General features: G+C 36.5%; 2 protein-coding genes across 6 annotated transcripts in view; both read left to right on the top strand.

The window, feature by feature from the left end:
- CNTN1 (contactin 1) overlaps positions 1 to 19,303 on the top strand; it is a 409,365-nt gene that overhangs the window by 206,254 nt on the left and 183,808 nt on the right. For all 4 annotated transcript variants that reach the window (XM_033222420.1, XM_033222419.1, XM_033222422.1 and 1 more), the window contains exon 2: positions 18,951 to 19,087. In XM_033222420.1, coding sequence (XP_033078311.1) covers positions 19,027 to 19,087 — 61 coding nt within the window. In that variant the 5' untranslated portion in view covers positions 18,951 to 19,026. The remainder of the gene's footprint in view (positions 1 to 18,950; positions 19,088 to 19,303) is intronic.
- LOC117090278 (tRNA-splicing endonuclease subunit Sen15-like) lies at positions 14,508 to 16,403 on the top strand. Of its 2 annotated transcripts, XM_033222423.1 has the most exons (2): positions 14,514 to 14,910; positions 15,015 to 16,403. In XM_033222423.1, the coding sequence occupies exons 1-2, from the start codon at positions 14,520 to 14,522 to the stop codon at positions 15,026 to 15,028; spliced, it is 405 nt and encodes a 134-aa protein (XP_033078314.1). In that variant the 5' UTR covers positions 14,514 to 14,519; the 3' UTR covers positions 15,029 to 16,403. The 2 variants fall into 2 exon arrangements, with proteins under 2 accessions (XP_033078315.1, XP_033078314.1); XM_033222424.1 differs by having other exon boundaries at positions 14,508 to 16,403.

The following is a 19,303-nucleotide window of genomic DNA, read 5'->3' as shown; positions in this document are numbered from 1 at the left end:
TAAAGGATGGGTTCCCATTTTTGGCAATTATTAACTAAGGTGCTATAAACATCCTTGTGCCAGGTTTTGTACTGACATACATTTTCAACTTCTTTGTGTAAATACTAAGGAGTGCGCTTGCTGGATCATATGGTAAGAATATGTTTAACTGTGTTAGAAACTGCCAAACTGTCTTCCAAAGTGGCTGTACTATTTTGCATTTCTACCAGTAATAAATGAGAGTTCCTGTTGATCCACACCAAATGCTAGTGAGGATATGGAACAGCAGGAACCAACAACATTTGGTGTTAGATTTTTGCCATTTGAATTGGTATATAGTGATATCTTTTTACCATTTTAATGTGCAATTCCCTGATGATATATGATGTTGAGCATCTCTTCATATATTTATTTGCCATTTGTTTATCTTCTTTGGTGAGATGTCTGTTCAGGAATTTTGACCATTTTCTGGTTGAGTTGATTGTATTCCTATTTTTAAGTTTTAAGAATTTGTGTATATTTTGGATAACACTCGTTTATCAGATGTTTTTACAAGTATTTGTCCCTGCCTATGGCTTGCCTTCTCCTTCTCTTGACAGTGTCTTTTGCAGAGCAGGAATTTTAAATTTTAATGAAGTCCTGCTTAGCAATTCTGGTTTTCATGGATTCTGCCTTTATTTCTATATCAAAGAAGTTTGGATTCTGCCCTTATTGCTGTATCAAAGTAGTTATTTCCATACCCAAGGTCACCTTGATTTTTTCCTATGTTACCTTGTAGGAGTTTTATAGTTTTGCATTTTAAATTTAGGTCCATGACTCATTTTGAGTTAGTTTTGTGAAGAGTGTAAGGTACGTGTCTAAATTTTTTTTGTTGTTGCGCATGGATGTTCAGTATTTTAGCACAATTTGTTTAAAAGACTATGCTTCTTCATTATATTGCCTTTGTTTCTTTGTCAAAAATCAGTTGATTATCTTTATATGGTTCTATATTTGAACTCTCTATTCTGTTCCATTGATCTATGTATCTGTTTTTTCACCAGTACCACAGTATCTTGGTGACCACAGCTTTACAGTCTTTATAGCTTTAAATCTTGAAGTTGGACAGCGTCAATCCTCCAGCTTTGCTCCTTTCCTTCAATATTGTGTTGACCATTCTGCCTTTCCATGTAAACTTTAGAATCACTGTCAATATACACAAAATAACTCGCCTCAATTTTGATTGGGATTGTGTTGAATCTATAGATCAAGTTGGGGAGAACTGATATCTTGACAAGTTTGAATCTCCCTCACTATGTTTTTATCTTTGTGTTTTACTTAAATATTTGTTCAAGGGAAGAATAATTTGTACTCTTCCATACTAGAGCCCTATCTAAAACGTTTATCCTTTTTGCTATCCTTAGTTTTGGTCAAATAACTGGTTGACTTTTAAGGTTAAGCAAAGATCTACCACTAAGAATTTGTATTGTGAGCCTGTCTGAAGGTGACTGATGTATAGATTAGATGCAATTAGCAGAAAGTGAGAGGAAGGACATAGCTACAGTGGAAATGAGCTTCTCTCAGGGTCTAAAATCTGTTACACTGCATACCCCTTAAAGTGTTACTCTCAATTGATTTTTTTTTTTGTTTCATAAAATAATGTGTGCATTCTAGATGAGTCCAGGGAGCTTCTCATTCTCAGCAAAACACTTAATTCCAGCCATATTAGAATTTTGCCATGAGAGGCTGTATTAGGTTACTGACTCTTATTCAAATAAAAATATTAATTATAGAAAATAAAATAGAATCTTCCCAAAGAAGGAGACACAGCAACAGGAGATGGAAAAACCATAGCCAAACAATCATTATTACTGACATATCAGAAATAGCACCTGATTTAGTTAAGATATTGGGCTTTGACAGGAATGCTAATCATGTTTCACGACATAACTTATCCAACAACTATATACTCACAGCCACGGGAAGGGAAGTCCACTTCTGCAAGGGCAAGAGATTTGAAACCTGAAACTTTGTAACTTTTTTGCTGACAGGGTTGGAGGGTGATTTGCTAACATCTCATTATACAATGTATGTTAAGAGAAATGTAAAGGTCAAAACATGGTGCTTTTTGTTTCTGCTGAGGTGCTCAGAGAGATTCAGTTCAGCACAATATCAATCATTACAAATTCTTCCCAGAAATTCAAGACACATTAATCAAAACAAATGGAATTCAAGAAAAATGAAAACTGGGGAGTGAATAAACAAATATATGATTGAGTTGAAAACATAACGATATTTATTAAAATACCAAAAATGTTAAATAGAAACATTCTGATGTAATGATTTCAGATATAATTCAAACTTGAATAAAGAATGTATGGTCACATAAAATGTAAATAAGTATATCGCCTTTCACCTAAAGTTTTCCAGTTAAATGCAGAACTTTCCTCTTTACTCTAACTAGGTAGATAATTATATCACTCTGCATAGTCATGTTAGGAGTTTAATTTTCAAGCTAAATCAAAATCACTTAAAATGTCAATGATAGTTTAAAATTTAAGAATAGAAATTTGGACATATCAAACTCAAAATTGATACTTTATTGAAAAAAGCTCAATATAAGTTAGTTCACAAAAATAAAAGAGGATAAATTTCTGCATTCTTCAACCCCCAAATTTCTAATATCTTTATTCTAAGAAACTGCAGCTATTGTAGTGATATTCCTTCAATCCTGAAAATATTCAGGAGGCAATTTATTTAAAAAATGTTTTACCTTGACAGGAACTTTAGATCACAAGTCAAAGGTATTTCTTCTAAACTTGTAAAGAAAGTAAATAATCTACCAAGAGAGCAGACAGCTCCATGACTGCCAGTAGATAACAGCTCTCACTCCTTCCTCCCCTTGTTTTGTTTCTTTGAGTTAGAGAGCCATGACAAAGGACAAACAAAATAATTTCAGATTTATATTTCTGTTGCTTCATTTTTCTTCCTTCCATTTTGTTTATTGCATAAAACAAACTGATTAGGAAGTTCTATACTGGGCTTCAAATGTTATCAATATGCAGATGACTTCCAAGTAGCTATCCCCCACTCCCGTCTGACCTCTAAATTCTGGTCTGATTTATTCAAATGTTTACCTACTATCTCCACTTGAATGTCTAATGGGAAACTCAAATCTAATATGTTCAAAACTAAATTCTTGGTCAACTCACTTTCCCACCAAAACTCGAGTTCTCCTTTGTTGAAGAGCAACATGTTACACTCTGATAGCCACCCCAAAAGGCAAACACCCATCCCTGAATCCCTCCCTTTTCCTCATTCACTGTTCCAATATCTCTACAGGTACTGTGCAATCAGAGTTTATCTTTCACTGGCTCATACCCTCCTTGAAGACAAGAACCATATTTCTTGGATCTGTTAAATCCCTAGGACCTAGCAGGATGTATGTACAATAGTCACTTAAAGATTTTAAAACAAATAAAATTACCTGTATAACAGCATTTTCATTTGATAAGCAAATGATTGCTTTTACATACCTACATTGCAAGTGATCCTGGCAACTTCACTGCATTGAAGAAGTCACTAGATATTGAAAGATAAGCTCTGTTGTATCCTTCCTCCCAACTGTTAAAACCCAGAGAAGATATACAGGAAGAGTGAATGTTGATTTAAATTGTGAACTTTAGTTAATAATAATGTATGAATATTAGCTCATCAATTATAACAAATCGACTACAATAATGCAAAATGTTAATGGGAAAACTATATAGGAGAGAAGGGATGTATGGAAACTCTCTGTACTTTCCATTCAATTTTCTTTAAATCTAAAACTACTCTGAAAATAACATATAAAATGTGTCACAGGAAAAAAATACTTCTCTCATTTTATGCCATTATATTCTCAAGACATCTAGAGACCCATTTTTTCTCCAGTTCCCAATGTCTTATCTTTTAATACCTAACTTTTTATTTAACTTTTTATCTATTAGCTGAATATATTTCATTTCCTTCCCGTAAGTGAAAAGAGATAATATATAATGCTGACTTCATGAAGACTTATGAAGAAATCAATTCTATGAAATAAAAATATTTCTGAATGAGTTTATTACAACTGAGAGGGAAATGTGCTGGAAATTCACACTGAATAGTATCATTTTTAGAGAATTTGGTCCATATAAATTCAGTCTTGGCAGCTAGCCATTGGGGGTTTTTGAACTGGCGTATCCTGAGAAATGTTATAACTTCTCAGTGGAATAAAGAAGAGGGGAAAGAACATTATAGAATGATTCTTTTCTTTAATACATTTCTGTATAAAAGGGTTTTGAAAGTCTGGCCTCAAGATAATTCCGGAAATAGAATTCAAAGACTGAGACTCAAGTTTCTGTTTTATAGTAAGCTTAAGTTTTATAAAGTGTCAAATTGATTATCAGTTATATGGAAGCCTCTATTTATAATAGTATAGTCCATTTATACTATTTGTAAAATTATTAAAAATTATACTATTTTTAATGTGGAAAGGTACTTTCATTATCTTACCTGGTATTCATAGTCATCCTGGGAAAATTGTAGAACAGATGCTAACTCCTAAATATATAACCACAATTTCACAAAGTAAAGAAAAGAAATGCATGGAAGTATCCTCAGTGCAATTGTATCAGTCCATTTTCTATTGCTTCAAAACACATACAACTAGGTCAGTTATAAAGAAAAGAAATTTATTTCTTCCAGTTATGGAGGCTGAGAAGTCCAAGGTTCAGTGGCCATATCTGGTGACAGCCTCCTTGCTGATGCGGACCCTGTAGAGTCCTGCAGCAGCAGCAGCACAGGGCGTCATGTGGTGACGGGACTGCGTGTGCTTGGGTGTTTGCTCAGGTCTCTCTTCCTCTTCTTGTAGAGCCACCAGTCCTACTCCCATGATAACCCATGAATCCATTAACCCATGAATGGATTATAATCCAATTACCTCTTTCAGGTCTCCCCTTTAAATAGTGTCATGTTAGGGAATAAATTTCCAACACGTGAAATCTGGGGGACACATGCAAAACATAGCACCAATGTTAACTATTTAATAGCAATTCTTGTGCTTCAAAATTTCTTAATGAAAGTAGTTGCACAGATGTTCATAGATGCTTTTCTTTTAATTATCAGCTCTATTCTAAGACACCTAAATCTTCTGAACATACACACACACACTTACATGCTCACACACTCTTACACACATACATTTATTAATCACACTGTGCAAAGTATTTAAGCCCCAATAGGAATAAAAATATATGTATAAGGCATGTTTTATTTTCCTCTCTCTCAGAAGCTTATAGTGTAGTTAGGGGTGAAGAGAAACAATCGCAGGTGTCTTACGTACATTTTTTTATATAATTCTCAGAAGTATGTATTATATTACTATTCCCATTTTAGAAACACTGAAATGACTTGCCTAAATCCACTGAGCCATGTGCATCAGTGCTGACTATACTCACAGTCTGTACTCTTGTCTCCCAGCCTCACTGCCTTTTGATAATATAAACATCTAAAATACTATGAACATAGGCTCAGATATCCTAGGACAGTTTTATAGTTGGATATTCTGTTCTATTTATTGTCCATTAAGACATATCAGAAACACCAACTTTCAACAAAGAAAATACTTCTCCAAAATACTTTCTTTCCTCAACCTTTTAAGTTGTCCTCAAATATATTTTTTCTAATTCAGTTTCCCGATATTCAATTGGAAGTGGCCTTGCATTTAAAAAGCAAGAATATAATAATAAGATATCAGTAGGTGAGACAAAGGACCACTCGAAGATTTTTGACAAGGGAGAAGACCTCAGAAGACGCTGAGGAGACACTTTCCTATAAAGATAAAATTTAATCTAGATCTTGAAATAGAGGTGAAATTTTTATTTTCTCTTTACAAACTGAAGCTAATAATAGTAGCTACATCATCTGTTTAGATGAAAATTGAGTTAATACTTAGGCTTTTAAAACACAGCCTGACTTAGAAGTTGGAAGATGGAGTACATATACCTTAACTACTAAGCTAAAAATTTTTAAGTTATCTTTTAATTTCTATTGCCTAGCATAATGCCTAATACATAAAATTATGTAATAGATATTTGTTGAATGAATGATGAAATGATGATGTATCACTGGTAAATTTTGAGTCAGAGAGTATAGTAAGAGACTTATAGTTTTTGGAGGTCAAATTGACATTTGTATTGTTCACTAAGCTTCAGAGATTTGGATATATGTTCTTTACAAAAATAAATGTTTAGACTGTTTCTTCTTGGTGGAAGGGATCAAAGTTTTCTCTAAAGCTTGCGCCTAACTAGGCGTTAAGCTTTTGAAGTTTGAGGATTTGCTTCTACTGCTATTACTAACTGGGGCTTGTATGAAACATTTCACATAGTAGGTACTCAGAAAGTAGGCCGGGCGCGGTGGCTCAAGCCTGTAATCCCCGCACTTTGGGAGGCCGAGACGGGCGGAGCACAAGGTCAGGAGATCGAGACCATCCTGGCTAATACTGTGAAACCCCGTCTATACTAAAAAATACAAAAAACTAGCCGGGCGAGGTGGCGGGCGCCTGTAGTCCCAGCTACTCAGGAGGCTGAGGCAGGAGAATGGCGTAAACCCGGGAGGCGGAGCTTGCAGTGAGCTGAGATCCGGCCACTGCACTCCAGCCCGGGCGACAGAGCGAGACTCCGTCTCAAAAAAAAAAAAAAAAAAAAAAAAAGAAAGAAAGAAAGAAAAAAAAAAAAGAAAGTATTTGTTGATTGATAAGACTTGGATTTGATTCAAGGAAATAGTTGCTTACATTCAGGGAGAATAATTAAAGATATCAGAAACTATAGAATCACTTTCCTTTAGATACCAGTTTTTGTATAATCCACATCTCTTTATGTAATTTCATATTACTGGAGGCATGTATTGACCCTTGCCCTACTGACAAATTAATTAATATTTGATATAAATTTCAATAAAAAGGAACAAAGCTCTCTGTACAGCCCAAGACTGTGTTTTGAATGTAAGTCTGAAACCTCAATGGTTTGGGGGCACCGGGTTAAGGTAGCCAGGTAATTTCCCCAGTATCTGTTCTGGTAATGAAACCTTTAAAAGGATCCAGAAGAGCAGAGGCTTCATAAACTAAAGCACTTAGGATTAAATAGGATGACGATATTTACTTGTAGAACTATTCAACGACTCTCTGTGAAGGAAACCAAAAGTTCAGCACATGGCATTTAATTTAAGGTGCCATGATTTTAACACACTTCTCTTTCTCAAATGTTTTCATGAGTATATGCCCTAGCCATGCTTTATCTTCAAGGGTCTCTGAATTTGGCCTTTATTTTTCTCCTTCTTCTATTGCTACTTCCTCCTGGATCTGCTTGCCAAATATGGAACAGTAATTTGCTTTTAGTAATTGCTCAGTAAACATATTCAACAGATTTTAATGGAGTATCTTTGATGTGTTAGGCATCATGTTAGGTAGTGTGGGGGGTATAGAAAAAGGAGTGAGATAATCTGCTGTTGAGGAGTTTGTAACCTAGAAATTCCCTCCCTGAATAAATATCTTTGATTTACCAGTACTTATGCTACTGCTACAAAATGTCTGGACATGGTAGATACTTAGGAAATATGTATGGAATAAATTAATAAATAATTTTAAATTACCATTCATCTACCCTTATAGGATTACTTTGTTCTATATTCTTCAAAGAAAATGTGAATATATTTCTTTGTCTTTGAACAGCATGCAATAAAAACAGATGTCTGCATGGTTAAATTGCACAAACAATCACTGAGATTATCTTATATGTGTTTCAAATATAAATATTTGAATGGTTTTAATTGAAGTGAATTTAATATAAAATTCTCTTATGCTCTTTCTAGATATAAGGGCCTAAATAATTTTGGTATGAATCACCTGTCAGTTTAAGTACTGATACAATGACCTGTATTCAATGACTCTTTAATCTAAAAATCAGAATGTCAAGGATTACATCGTGCTCCCAGGAGGACTGTACCTTCCATATTGACATCTCTTAACCTGAACAGCAGCTAATAGGAGTTACGAGATCATCAGTCTCATTCTTCCTTCAAGGGTGGTCTCGTGTCAGAAGACGCTCAGAAGTTTTGTGTACCTTTAGATTTGTGAAGTGGAATAAATGCCTAATATTTTAACAAAGATATTCAGATACTGTGCAGCATGGAGCAGCCTCGAGCCTCACAATCCTATGCAGCAGCATTAGGTAGAACGACTTAAGAGTGGAACCTCAGAAAGCACAGTGGCGGCAGCAATGAAGCCTTTTTGTTAGATGTGGGCATCTCCATAGAGGAGTAAGGCCATACAAAGGGAATATTACAGCACAGGAAGTCTTTTGAACTCTCAGGGTACATTGAGTGAGCTCTTGGATCTGGCACTGTTTCTTTACAGGTCTTATCCTTTTATGCTTATATGTGAGAGCAAAAGAGAAAAGAGTTTGGACATTCTCTTGCTGATGTAGGATTTTTTTCTGCTGTATTAAATTTTACTTTGGATCTTTATATATGATTCACAGGTATCACAAATCATATTTCTTTTATAGTAGTCTACCAATCTCAGATCGGTTTGAATTGCAGTTGAGCAACAACGAAAGTTAAAACACAATCAATCAGGTCATTATAGTCCAATAAGGCAGTCTCATATAAAAGTCAGAAACCTTCTAGTTATTAGTCAAAGCAATACATCAGAATGCCTTGTTTATTATGATATGGCAAAATGAATCAGATATAGACATAGCAGATATTTATTTATCATGTAGACCAAATGCCACACAAAATATACTATAGTCATAATTTTAAGAGACAATTAAATACCACGTATCTTCTAATTTTTAGAGATGCATTGGCTGAACACATGGCCCTAGAACACATTTGCACGCACATAGATACCTATACATTGTTCTCTGTGAGCAATGAAAATATTCCAACCTTCACTTAATACACTTACTACAACAATTCTTGAACTTTAGTATGCCCGCAGATTTCCTGGAAAACTTGATTAAAATGTAGATACTAAGACTATTCTTCAAGAGTTGCTCAGAAATCGATCTTATTAATAATCGCATGCTAAATGTTATTAATGTAGGTGGCCCTTGGACCACAGTTTGGGAAACACTGACTTATTGTTATGAAAAATATGTTAATTATTGAATATGCAAAATATTTTTTATAATCTAAAGCAAAGACAGATGCTAAGTATCTTTTTAAAAAATTAAGTAATAAACAATAAGGGATTTAAATCTGTATGGAACAGAAGATGTCAAACCTTTGCTCTGTGCTCTGTTACTAGCTGTTTGTATTTGAGCAATCCATGTAATCCCCTTAAGTCAGTCCATCTCTAGGAATGGCTGCTGAGGAGAAAAAATCTTACGGCTTTGACAGATATGGATGTTAATTAAGTGCTGACAGCACGACATGCATTTTAGAGAGCAACTGACTGCTTACATTTTTAGATAATTTGATTTATAATTAAATTAATTGCTCCTTTATTTTTGAAATGATGTAATGCAAGCAGAGGAACGTAAAAATAGTGAAACTTTATTTGTGATGTTTATAGCACATATTTTTCCTGGGATAATTTAAGCCCATGGTGTCATACAGGACTATAATTGCTACAGCCATGCATATTCCCTGGAATTTCAGGAAACCATCATTTTTAGCTGGTAGCAAAAAATAGGAAGTCCCACATAGATTTTTGTCCTACATTTTGGGAGTGTGTGTATGTATGCTTAGATGCCTTGTAAAGTTTGAGAAAATGCGGAAAAGCCCTGCTGATTCCGAACTATCTTGCCATGGAACTGATAAGGTACTAACTCCATACAGTTATTTTGCCTAGAATTACAAAATTTGAGATGCTAATGGAAAATGGAGATAATAATAAACAAATCAAGTGATATTATTTCTTGCTTATCAGCGGTTCTGAGAATTACTGATTCAATCAATGAACAAAAGAAGCACTGTTTTAGCAAAGAAGATTTAGAACTCACAAATGTATTTGCAAGATTCCACTCAACCTCTTTCCCATCAGTATATTAATATGAATCAGTTTATTACTCAAGGGCAAAACCATATTTTAGGTTTGGCAAATAATTGCTGCTTAAAATATTAAATGAATTTAAAGGAAAGATAAAACATGGTAGATAGGTTTTAGTAGGAGTTGGGAAGGATGAGGAGATGTGAAACTGACAACTGCTCTGTTGTCGATGATTTACATGAAGAATCTGTGTAGAAGAGACTGAAGGGAGCCAGGCAATGAATGGGAGTACTGAAGGAGACACAGTAACCTCAGATACATAAATGCAGTAGAGAAGGAAGTAATAGGCATATCTGCTTAAAATCTTATAAGCCACTAACTTGTACATTTTCATATCTGATCCTGAGCAAATCTCTCACATTTCTAGAGCTGTACTGAGTTAATAGGGATCATGTAGATTGCCAAAAATGCATAGTTAGTAATATAGCCAGGGTTTGAATCCTTTTATTCTAGACATTTAAATTCCCTATGTTTTATTAACTTTTAAAAAAGATATTTAAAATCTGTTCTGGATCTAGACCATAAAAAGGATTTTTTATATTCAAAACTTAATATATTGTTCAAAATGCTAAGTCAGTGTTTCCCAAAATGTGGTCCAGGGGCTACTTAACACCATTTGGGGTGCACTTGTTAATTAGACAGATTCCTGAGTAAATCACAAGAATAATAAGAATTTCTGTGGAAATAGCTCAAGCATCTGATTTTAATCAAGCTTCCTAAGTAATTTGTAGGCATACTAAAGTTCAAAAATTATTGTAGTAAGTGTGCCAGGTGAAGGCTGGAATGTTTAACACTCTGGGGATGTTATACTTGATGAGATGTTTTAGAATGTGTTGTTGTATTGCTCCTCTTTCATGTATAGGGCACACACATTCAAGTGACAGGCTGTTTGAGGGGCTAAGGCTGTTGCCATCTGAAGACCAACACAGCTCTACCTACTCATTGAACAACATATTTTATTCTGTTCAAATATATATATATATATATATATATTTTTTTTTTTTTTTTTTTTTTTTTTGAGACGGAGTCTCGCTCTGTCGCCCAGGCTGGAGTGCAGTGGCCAGATCTCAGCTCACTGCAAGCTCCACCTCCCGGGTTCCCGCCATTCTCCTGCCTCAGCCTCCTGAGTAGCTGGGACTACAGGTGCCCGCCACCTCGCTCGGTTAGATTTTTGTATTTTTTTAGTAGAGACGGGGTTTCACCGTGTTAGCCAGGATGGTCTCCATCTCCTGACCTCGTGATCCGCCCGTCTCAGCCTCCCAAAGTGCTGGGATTACAGGCTTGAGCCACCGCGCCTGGCCCCTGTTCAAATATATTTCATACTGATTGTAATCATTTGCAGAAAAGGGGGTATTCTCCTTGTGTGTGTTCTGTATTCCCTGGCTTAGAAGAGTATGGTCTCCAGAAATTTTTATGAAATGTATTTGACCACAGCAGAAGCTTATTCAAGTTAAGCACATATCATTCTAGGCAAAAAGACACCAATATGTCACTTGATCCATCCCCAGAGTGTTAAACATTCCAACCTTCACCTGGCACTCTTACTACAATAATTTTTGAACTTTAGTATGCCTACAAATTACTTAGGAAGCTTGATTAAAATCAGATGCTTGAGCTATTTCCACAGAAATTCTTATTATTCTTGCAATTTACTCAGGAATCTGTCTAATTAACAAGTGCACCCCAAATGGTGTTAATGTATTGATGTATTGATGATGCATTTGTAAATAATTTATTTGGACTACCCAGCACCAGAATAAAACATGACAAGAGCTAGATGGAGGTCTGTCCAGCAGAAAAATGCGTATCTAGATATAGGACAGATTTCTCAAATGAGAAAACCCTAGTGTTGTCTAAAGGAAAGAGGGAGAGGGAAGAAGAATGACAAGTAGAGGAAGAGAGAAGGAGAAAAAAAAGACAAAGATGTGTCATACTGTCTTGCCTTACTGTATTAAGAAGGGTTGTTGTTTTGAAATATGTGTAAGAGATTTAGTAAAGGATGCCGGAGAACAGAAGGTGAATTCTGGAAATTAACAGAGTGCCAGTCCATGTTAGGGATCCATCAGTCATGGAGACCCACAGAGTTGTGTGAGATTGCGAGATGCAGCAGCAGCAGCAGTACCTGGCGTAAGTCCTGGCTGGGTGTACAAGAGGTCACAGGACTCTAAAGGCTGACACGTTCAGGGAACTGGCCAGCACAGCATGGCCTCAGAAACAGGAATGCACCCCCAGTTCCTGCTTCTGGGCCTTCTTTCAGTTTTTGAGAAGAAACAAGTCTGCTCCTGTGACTGGCACATGTTTGTCAGAGTTGCTTGTTTTTTGCCTCTGCCACTTCGTTTTTCGCAGCACTTTCAGGTCCATGGAGGTCAGGGGGATAGCTGTGACCTCCATAGTATGGAGTGGTATGGTATAAGTGGTATGGCCTCAAGAGAGATGTAATAAGGACAGTTTCTTTCACATAAGCAGGAATGCGCTCAGCTTGCTGTCTTCTCTACTGTGCTGCTGAAGGATGTGATCAGGGAGGCACAAGTGATGGGATAACTGGTGACACAATAGAACAGATCACCAGCAGAAAAACAAATGTGTGAACAACATATGAAAGATACTTTTATACCCAAATGGCAAGAAATCCATTTCATAAAATAAGTTACATGCTGCTGGGGATGTCTCACTGTCCTCCTGAGAGACAAAACATTTTGAAGTGAAGGAAAAGATAGCATGGAATAACACAGAGAGGCTCAAAGTAATGAACTCTTCATTCTGATTAGAGTGTACATATTCAGAACTGGAAAACAGACTTTCAGTAATGCCCAATAAACCACATATTTCAAAATGCTTTTAAATATTGATACTTAAAATATCCTTTTCTGGAGTATGGAATCCCTAACAAGGATCAAAGCCCCAGTAAGAGACATTTTCCTTCCTTCTTTCTCTTTTTTTTTTTTTTTTTTTTGAGATGGAGTCTCGCTCTGTCACCCAGGCTGGAGTGCAGTGGCATCATCTTAGCTCACTGGAAGCTCTGCCTCCCGAGTTCACGCCATCCTCCTGCCTCAGCCTCCTGAGTAGCTGGGACTACAGGCGCCTGCCAGCCACCATGCCCGGCTAATTCTTTGTATTTTTAGTAGAGACCGGGTTTCAGCGTGTTAGCCAGGATGGTCTCGATTTCCTGACCTCGTGATCCACCCGCCTTGGCCTCCCAAAGTGCTGGAATTACAAGTGTGAACCACTACGCCTGGCCCTCTTCTTCTCCTCCTCCTTTTCCCTCCCTCCCTCCCTCCCTTCTTTCCTTCCTTCCTTCCTTCCTTCCTTCCTTCCTTCCTTCCTTCCTTCCTTCCTTCCTTCTTTCCTTTCCTCCCTCCTTCCCTCCCTTTCTCTCTTTCTCTCTTTCTCAGAGTTTCACTCTGTCACTCAGGCTGGAGTACAGTGGCACGATCTCCACTCACTGCATCCTCCGGCTCCCAGGTTCAAGCAATTCTCCTGCCTCAGGCTCCCAATTAGCTGGGATTACAGGTGCATGCCACCACACTTAGCTATTTTTTTTGTATTTTTACTAGAGATGGGGTTTCATCATGTTGACCAGGCTGGTCTCGAACTCCTGACCTCTGGTGATCCACCCGCCTCATCCTCCCAAATTGCTGGGATTACAGGCATGAGCCACTGGATCCAGCCCCTATTCTTATTTTAGGAAATTAAAGTTCATTTTGAATTGAATTATAGTTATGCACATGGTCCATTCATTTCATCATTTATTCAGTAACTCCATATCGAGTGACTTCTGTGTGCCAGGCATTAGCGCCACAACAATGAACAAGATATGTATCCCCTGATCTGGTTGGCTTATGGCCTAATGGAATAATAAATGGTTACTGAATACTTTCACAGTCAACATTTTGCATGCACAACTTTATGCAAACCTTGCAATAGTGCTATGAAATAGATATTCTTTCCATATTAAAAGGTGAGGACAATTAGGTTCTGAGATTGAGTAACTTGCCCAAAGTTGCAAGCTAAAGAATGATTGAGGCAAAATTTAGGCAAGATCCGGCTAATTTCCCCTGTACACATTTATGCATTTTGGCGCATGTTCCCATATACTGTGGTCATTATTGAGAAGGAACTGTTAAATTACATTCTAGCCCTAGAAAAGTTTTCTGTATTTTATTTTCAATTTACTGAGATCTCTTGCTGTAGGTGGACACAACTAATGTTTTTTAGGCCTATCCCACTTCTTTTCCAGATTATCTATAAAGTTCAGGGGTAAATAGACCAAAATATCACTGATGTACTCCATCAAAATGAAAAATCAGAAGCAAACTTTCACAGACATTGCTCTTAATTCTTCAACTTTATTTATGTTTCTTTTTCTCTCTGGTCAGTGCTGCTTTCTTGCCCCTCAATACCAACACTGCAGTAGCATCTCTTGCTCTTAAATGTGAATATCTGTGGGAAACATTTAGAATTCTCAAATTATAGCGCTGCACAGACCGGCATGGAGGAGCGCCGCGATTCCGAGCCAAACCCTGGCTGCAGCGGCCTGGGTCCCAGCGGCGTTCGCGGCTTTGGCTACGGCGGCGGAGCTCCCTCGTGGGCCCCTGAGGACGCCTGGATGGGCACCCACCCTAAGTATTTAGAAATGATGGAATTAGATATAGGAGATGCCACTCAAGTTTATATAGCATTCTTGGTTTACCCGGACCTCATGGAAAGCAAAAGCTGGCATGAAGTAAACTGTGTAGGATTACCAGAACTCCAGCTCATCTGCCTTGCTGGTACTGAGATAGAAGGGGAAGGATTACAGACTGCGGTGCCTACCCCCATCACTGCTTCCCTCAGCCATAACAGAATAAGGGAGATCTTGAAGGCATCTCGAAAATTGCAAGGTGATCCAGATTTGCCGATGTCTTTTACTTTGGCCATAGTGGAGTCTGATTCTACAATAGTCTGTTATAAACTTACTGATGGATTTATGCTGCCAGACCCTCAGAATATTTCTCTTAGAAGATGACATCTATGTTTCCTGATGCTTGTTTTATTCATACAAGATTGGATTTGAGAACCATCAGACTGCTTCATCTTTTATCTCAGAGATAGTCAGAGTTGACTTAGATAGTGAGGGTTGACTTCCCCATTCCATAAGGTTTTCATTCTGAAGAATAAAACTTCCCTAGATAGAAGACTTTCTCCTTATTAAAAAATATAGAGTGATTTCTTTAAAACTTTCATATCTAGAGACAGTTTAATTACAGTTGTATACAGGTTTATGCCTAGGATGTGTTCATATGGGTGGGACCTGTCTGCTGCTTTTGTCATCCCACACTCATAGTTGCCTCTTTGTTTCTTGCTGCTACTGCCAGCTCATTGTTGAGACTGCCATCTCTTTTTCTTACTCAACTCTCCCCAGTGCGTTTTGGCCACTGCAGCTACGTTAGAATGGCATTTTACATATACCTTGTCACCTACTTCTGTCTGCTTTTTCCTTTCCAGTAGAAAGTAAAAGATTTCTTTCAATTGGTCTTCCTGTTGCAATTACTGTTATTTCTCTTTTTTGGTTAACTTTAAATCAAAACTCAAAACATGTTCATCCAGGGTGTAAACTTAAGTGTCTTGAGTAACAGGAACCAGAGACATGTTACCTACAAGAGTTCTGGGCTATCCTTTTCATTCTTATCACATATCATAGCTTGAATGTTACAAGAGTGTGGGAGAGTATCAACCTTAAAAATGTCTTCATTAATTAGACCCAGTTATTCCACTTTTGTTAATGTCTCTCAAATTGTACAAAGTATGAAAAATTATATGCACAAAGATATTCCAAGTGACATTACTTTTAGTAGCCCAAATTACAAACCACTTTAAAGTTTGGGGTAAAGATTGGCAAACTTTTTCTATAAAGGGCCAGAAAGTAACTATTTTAGGTTTTTAAACCTACTGTCTCTGTCATAACTTGTCAACACTGCTGTATGAAGCACAAAAGCAGCCACAGACCATACATAAACAATATGGGCATGGATTTGTGCCAGTAAAACTTTATTTACAAATGTGGTGCCATAGTTTGCATCCCTGCATCTAAGAAATAGTCAATAAACAAATATATACAAATGGTACATAATGTACTTACTAAAAATTAGTAATGAATATTATTAAAAGCATGAAAATGTTACATTAAGTAAAAATTGCAAGATGGAAAAGTGTATGAGTGGATGTAATCATGGCTGAAATAACAGACCAAGCATTCTATAAAAAGATAACAAAGTAAATCAAATTACTAACCAGTTATAGGGGGATGGGAGGCAGAAAATGGATGACTTTGTCTTTTCTTAATGTTTTTATTTGTATTACTTTTATAATAAAAATGTTTTAAAATTAAAAAAAAGATTTTTCAAATTATAACAGTTTATTATTACACAAATTAGGATTTCACCCTGTCGCCCAGGCTGGAGTACAGTTAGGATTCCACAGATTATGATTTGTGTAATAATAATAAAATTAAAATTAAAAATAATAATGTTTTCTAAGTTAATTTTTACAAAGTCAATTGTTTGATTGGCATTAAAGTTTTGGCATCTTTATGTGTTTGCTTTTTCTAACTTTCTCTTCATTAAAAGAACTTGTCTTATTTTGTATGCGTAACTCAATGAGAAAAATTAGAAACTATCAGGCCAAAAAAAAAAAGATCAAATCCACATTTTTGTGACAAAGTTTAGGTAAGCATAACCAGTGTATACACATTTCAAAAATTTTCTCTTAGATCTATATGTGGATAACGATGTGATGCACAATCAAAATTAAAAGCTAAAAATCCTTCCACAGATCACATAATTGATTTTCCTGTCCTCTAAAAGAGTTGTTTTTCATTCTTCACCAGTGTTGAACTATTTAGTTTCCTCTCTGCCCAATTCTGCCTAGGAAAATAAATTAATAAAAATTTTAAATTTCAGACATATACATTAAAAAGGAAAAATATGTTTATCCTGGCCCATATGTTACCATGGGCGAGGTAAAAATTTTGTCCAGCCCCTGCCAAATGCTAGGATTCTTGCAAATCAGGGAGTATGTGTGTTCTCAAAATCCATTAAAAAATAGACTCCTATATTTTTCTTTGATGTAACAGTGTGACGCAAGCAATTAGTAGGATTTTAACATTGCTGTTTTAAATACGTTTTACTATATTTATACGTTGAACACTAGAGCATTAGGTGTTTTCCTTTTAGAATTGTTTTCATGCTTTTTTTTTTTTTTTTTTGAGACGGAGTTTTGCTTTTGTTGCCCAGGCTGGATTGCAGTGGCATGAAGGTCTCGGCTCACTGTAACCTCCGCCTCCCGGGTTCAAGTGATTCTCCAGCCTCAGCCCCCCGAGTAGCTGGGATACAGGCATGTGCCACCACGCCAGGCTAATTTTGTATTTTTAGTAGAGATGGGGGTTTCACCATGTTGGTCAGGCTGGTCTCGAACTCCTGACCTCAGGTGATCTGCCTGCTTTGGCCTCCCAAAGGGCTGAGATTACAGGTGTGAGCCACCATGCCTGGCCCATGCTCTATCTTAATTTATATTTTCACTCAACTCTATGTCATGAGATTTCAGTTATGCTATTATATATTCTTTTAAAACAATGATTTAATGTCTTTTCAAGATGAAACTCCTATTGTGTCATTACTGATGAGTGCTCTTCCTAATGCCCTGGGCCATATCATTCTTAAAGTGATCCAGTAAGTGGTGGTTGAGGCAGGAAGTCACCAAATGACTCAAATCTAAGAATGCAACACTCCTGTATAATACCCTGCCTACCACAGGAAGGCCCATTCCCACCATGCTGTGTTTACCATGCTTTCAGTGAAAATGATTAACACTTTTTCACATTTAATAGCATACAGGTCCACACCACTATGTCATTGCACTGGCTTGTTCACATATCTGTGTACTCTTTTTCTATGAACTTCTTAAGAGCAAGCAAACTGTGTCTTTCTTTTTTGAGTCTTCGTAGCTACCTGCTTTGTCACAGTGGTAGATTTTACCATGGAGATGATGAAACTTAAGTTGCAGCGCCCTTTACCTGCATGGGGCTATTCTGGGATCCTGGGTGAAACCTTAGCAGTGTAACACGTGGTCGTACATTACTGCAAAATTTTTAAAAGCAAGATATTTTAATTAGGCTGCTACATGGTTTTGTAGTTTCGTTTACATTAGTAATTTTATTTTCTTCTTGTCCTGAAAGAAAGCTCTCCGAATGGACAATTTTGACCCCACAAAACCTTGATTGTCACCTGTTGACATGCAAGGAACACTTATTTGCGTTTTCATTGAATTAATAAGTGAAAGAAGTAAAAGGGATGAGGAGGAATGAATATTTTGTTAATTAATGTATTTTAACATTTAAAATTAGCATGTCTGGCAAAAATTTTCTTTAAGCCACCAACAGAAAACGCTAACATCATCACCCTTGTGTAATGTCTGTGAGTTTACAAGCTCTTACACAAATGTAACTTCAATTGAATCGTTCAACCAGGGCTTCGATTAAATGTAACCTTCAATTAAAGTGACTGATATCAAAATGTTTACAACTGTGCTATTTGTAGAAAAGGATTATTATACTCAATGGTTACAGAGGAAAAGAAACCTAAACACAGGATTGAGTGATGCTCCTGATTGCATTGTGTCAATACTAGGATGTCAGTTGAAGCCTTCTGATGCTGACTCCACTCCTTTCATTACATGGTGTTTACAAATATGTTTAAAGAAATGAAAACTTATTCTACAAACAAAAAGCATAAAGTCAAATAGGTTAATAATGTTTTCCTCAAATGATGAACATTTTCCATTTCCTTCCCTTTCTTTCTTCTCCTCTGCTCTCCTCCTCTCCCCTTCCTTCCCCTCTCCTTCCCTCTATTTCTTTCCTTCTTCTTGTTTTTCTTTCTTGATGCAGGTGTTTAAAATTATCCAATTGCCATAAAGCTAAATTCTTTTTTGGAAAATTGAACCGAACTTTTACTGAATACAAGATGAAAATGTGGTTGCTGGTCAGTCATCTTGTGATAATATCTATTACTACATGTCTAGCAGGTAAGAAATATCCTTTGTATATTCTACATATATTATGTCAACATAATCGATATGTGTGTTTATTTTATTAAATGTGTTGTACGAAGTAAAAATCCTTATTTGCTCTTGACATCTGGGTCAGACAGGTAGATAAATATGTATTAAGGGTGACCCTATTTCCTTTTTAATTTCAATTAAGATTTCACAAAACATTGCCAATCTTGGGTAACAGTGTGC

This window comes from Trachypithecus francoisi, unplaced genomic scaffold (genome assembly GCF_009764315.1).
Source record: "Trachypithecus francoisi isolate TF-2019V2 unplaced genomic scaffold, Tfra_2.0 Lachesis_group11, whole genome shotgun sequence".
In the NCBI taxonomy this organism is placed as follows: Eukaryota; Metazoa; Chordata; class Mammalia; order Primates; family Cercopithecidae; genus Trachypithecus; species Trachypithecus francoisi.
The sequence above is the reverse complement of the archived record's forward strand: the minus strand, read 5'-3'. Positions and strand labels throughout refer to the sequence as shown.